General features: G+C 57.2%; 1 protein-coding gene across 1 annotated transcript; it reads right to left on the bottom strand.

Moving 5' to 3' along the window:
- Nucleotides 1-2,599, bottom strand: LOC123072294 (uncharacterized). The gene is made up of 2 exons (XM_044495858.1): nt 2,357-2,599; nt 1-2,267 (listed from the first exon to the last, which is right to left on the bottom strand). The coding sequence occupies exon 2, from the start codon at nt 1,089-1,091 to the stop codon at nt 189-191; it is 903 nt and encodes a 300-aa protein (XP_044351793.1). The 5' UTR covers nt 1,092-2,267; nt 2,357-2,599; the 3' UTR covers nt 1-188.
- Between the last annotated feature and the right edge of the window lie 267 nt (nt 2,600-2,866).

Here is a 2,866-nt window from a genome sequence, read left to right as displayed (position 1 = left end):
GACAGCAAACAGTAGTTCCACTAAAAATGATCTAACCCAGGATAACATGGCAAGGCATAACCAAAATAACAAAACAATAAACACTAGAGAGAAAACAGGAACAATTAATTCGCAAAAGAATAGCCTTGCCGGTCGATCATCAAGATCAATCTCCCCAATGCAAAGTTGGACGAAGATCTGCTGGCGTCTTATGGAATCTGTTGCAAGGCGAGTTGAGACTCCGGGATGTTGATGGTGTAGCTGGAGAGAAGGTGGATGATCGTGAAAGGGCGGTCGACAACAAGGACAAACTGTTTGCCCTGCTTCACAAACTCTGCAGCTTCAGATATCCTCTCTACTTTCCTGTCCTTGATGTTGCACTTGCAGATGTGAGCAGACAAACCCAGAATTTTGGTGTAGTAGACGCAGTTTGCCTCAATGCCTGGGAACTTATCGACATCAATGGCCAGGCACCTCTGATGTCCAATGAAGATGGCATAGTTGTTGATGTTGTCCAAAGCCACGAGCTTACCTATCTTGATGTCCTTTTTAAAAACAAAGGTTGATCCCTTTGTACTCACGACAAGCAACATATGGCTATCCAAACACAGTAATGGAAACCATTTGAGGTCGTTTACATCTGGAAGACCACCAGAGAAAAACATGACAACCTCATGAAGCAAACTGCATAAATCATCAACCACGCCCTCAAATGTCGATTCATCAAACATGTCTGCGTAAACACCATCCAGCAGTAGCGCCTTACGGAGTATATCGTAATATGCTTCCGGTCCCGGAACCTCCTGGACGAAAAAACCAATTTTGTCGCGGCAGGCCGTGTAAATATTGTGAGATGAATCGCAGAACAAGGTGAGGGCGAGCGAAGCATGGTCAAAAAAGACGACAGCGGCGGATCCCACCTCGCTGGGCACCGGCGCCACGAAACGGATGACAACGCCGGTGAGAGGGTTGAGGACGCTGGCCGCGTGAGGAGGGCTTTTGTCTGCCAGGACCAGGTAGCCATTGCGAGTGGTTGCCACGATATGGTGGTCGTTGAGCAGCGGGAGTTCTCTGTGGAGAAAGCGGCCGGAGTCGGTATTCAACAGGAGCATCTTTCCTTGGCTCGGGAAGACCTCGTCGAGGACGATCCAGCGGCGCGGGCGGAAGCGGGGGTCGGTGGCGTCGCTCCTGGGGTTCAGGGTGGACACGGTCCGGGCCGGTCCGGTCCCTGACCGAGCTGTCCTTTGGACCGGCCGTCGGCGGTCCGGACCGGACCGGACCGAGCAGCGTCACGGTCCTGTTTTCCGGGACCGGACCGGCAGGGACGAAGCCCGAGCCGGACCGAGCGGCTCGTTTGGACCGGCCGGAGTTCACCACAGAGCACGCGCCGGAGCATGGCGACACGGGGAGGGCGCTGGAGGCAGCGGAGCTCGATGTGGAGATGTCAGGCAGCTTTGGAAGAGTCAGAGGGAGCTAGAGGAGCCAAGAAGATCACCAGAGCGAGCTCATCGGCGACGAATTTGGCACGACGGCCGGTGGACGGAGATGAAAAAGATGATGCCCGATGTGGCGATGCAGGTCCTCCCATGTCGTTTTCGTTGGTGCATACGACAGATCCGAGTGGGGTGCGTCCAGTGGACATAGTTTCCAGGGCCAGCGAGTCGAGTGGCCGCGCGGACGACGGCCCCCGCGGCGGCGGACATGAACGGCGACAGTTTCTTGCGCCCCCGCCATGCCTGGGTCGCCACGCACTCGCCACAGCCCCGCCACGCCCCCGCCATGCCGCCCGCACGCCCCAGCCACGCCCCACTCGTTGCTCACCGTGCCGCCGCCATGCTCCCGCCACGCTCCCGCCACGCCGATGCTTCGGTTTCTCGGTCCTGCGAGCTGGCTCGGTGAAAGCCCGGACCGGACCGACAAACTTTCGGGCCAGATTCTGCAGCTCGGACCGGCTGTTTTTTCCATCGAGCTAGGACCGAGCTGGCCCGGACCGAGCGGGCCACGAGCCGGTCCGAAAGACCGCTCGTGTCGTCCACCCTGACCTGGGGTCGTCGGTGGCCGCGCGCCAGCCGGAGCAGACGGCGCGGTAGTCCATGTAGCAGTCAAGGTATTTGGTGGCCAGTAGGGAGTCGGCGACGCGGCGGACGAGGTCCGGCGGGAGGGCGGACCATCCTGCGGCCGGAAGGAGCGGAGAGGGCGTTGGATCCTCCTTCCTTCTCTTTGCAGGCGGGGGAACAGAGGCGGCCATTGCTGCGCGCTCGAGCTCCTCTCCTGAGGATGGCACTCCCCTGTAAAAAAGATTCAACTTGTCAGTGAGCAGCGTAATGGAAAGAAGATAACCGGTCAAGAAATGGAGAAGTAGGGAGGATTTCCTTACCAGATCTGCAGGTGAGTAGACGAGCAGTGGATATATTGAAGGATTGAGGAGGTGAGCAAACAGAAGAAGATGAGTAATGGAGGAAGAGGGGGGAAGAAGGGTGGCCGAGCTGCGGGTGCCCTCAGTGGTGCCGAGAGGTGGCGGCGCGCGGGAGGGGAGGAGGGGAGGATGTATTTGGGGCGGCGGGTGGAGAAGAAAGTGAGGTCGGGAGATTGAGGCGCCGGCGCCGGCGGCTGATTTGGGGATGAATCAGTAAGACCCAAGAGCATCCAACGAAACCCCTAGTCGCGAAAATTTATTGAGGGCTTCCAATAAAACACCCCGACTTACCACAATTGACAAATCTGGCCTCTCGCAATATAGAGTTCCAATAAATGCCACGATCAGTGTGCCTTCGTCGGTCTGCCATGATGTCGCCAATGCTCAGCATGCCATCACCGCCACTGTCACCCGTCATTGCGCTACTGCCGAAGAAAGAAGAACATCACACGAACAATAAGTGTTGGCGTA

This window comes from Triticum aestivum, chromosome 3B, assembly GCF_018294505.1.
Source record: "Triticum aestivum cultivar Chinese Spring chromosome 3B, IWGSC CS RefSeq v2.1, whole genome shotgun sequence".
In the NCBI taxonomy this organism is placed as follows: Eukaryota; Viridiplantae; Streptophyta; class Magnoliopsida; order Poales; family Poaceae; genus Triticum; species Triticum aestivum.
The sequence above is the reverse complement of the archived record's forward strand: the minus strand, read 5'-3'. Positions and strand labels throughout refer to the sequence as shown.

What these genes read in the sequence shown, in the direction of transcription:
- LOC123072294 (XM_044495858.1), bottom strand. Translation starts at nt 1,091, where the DNA reads ATGCTCCTGTTGAATACCGACTCCGGCCGCTTTCTCCACAGAGAACTC.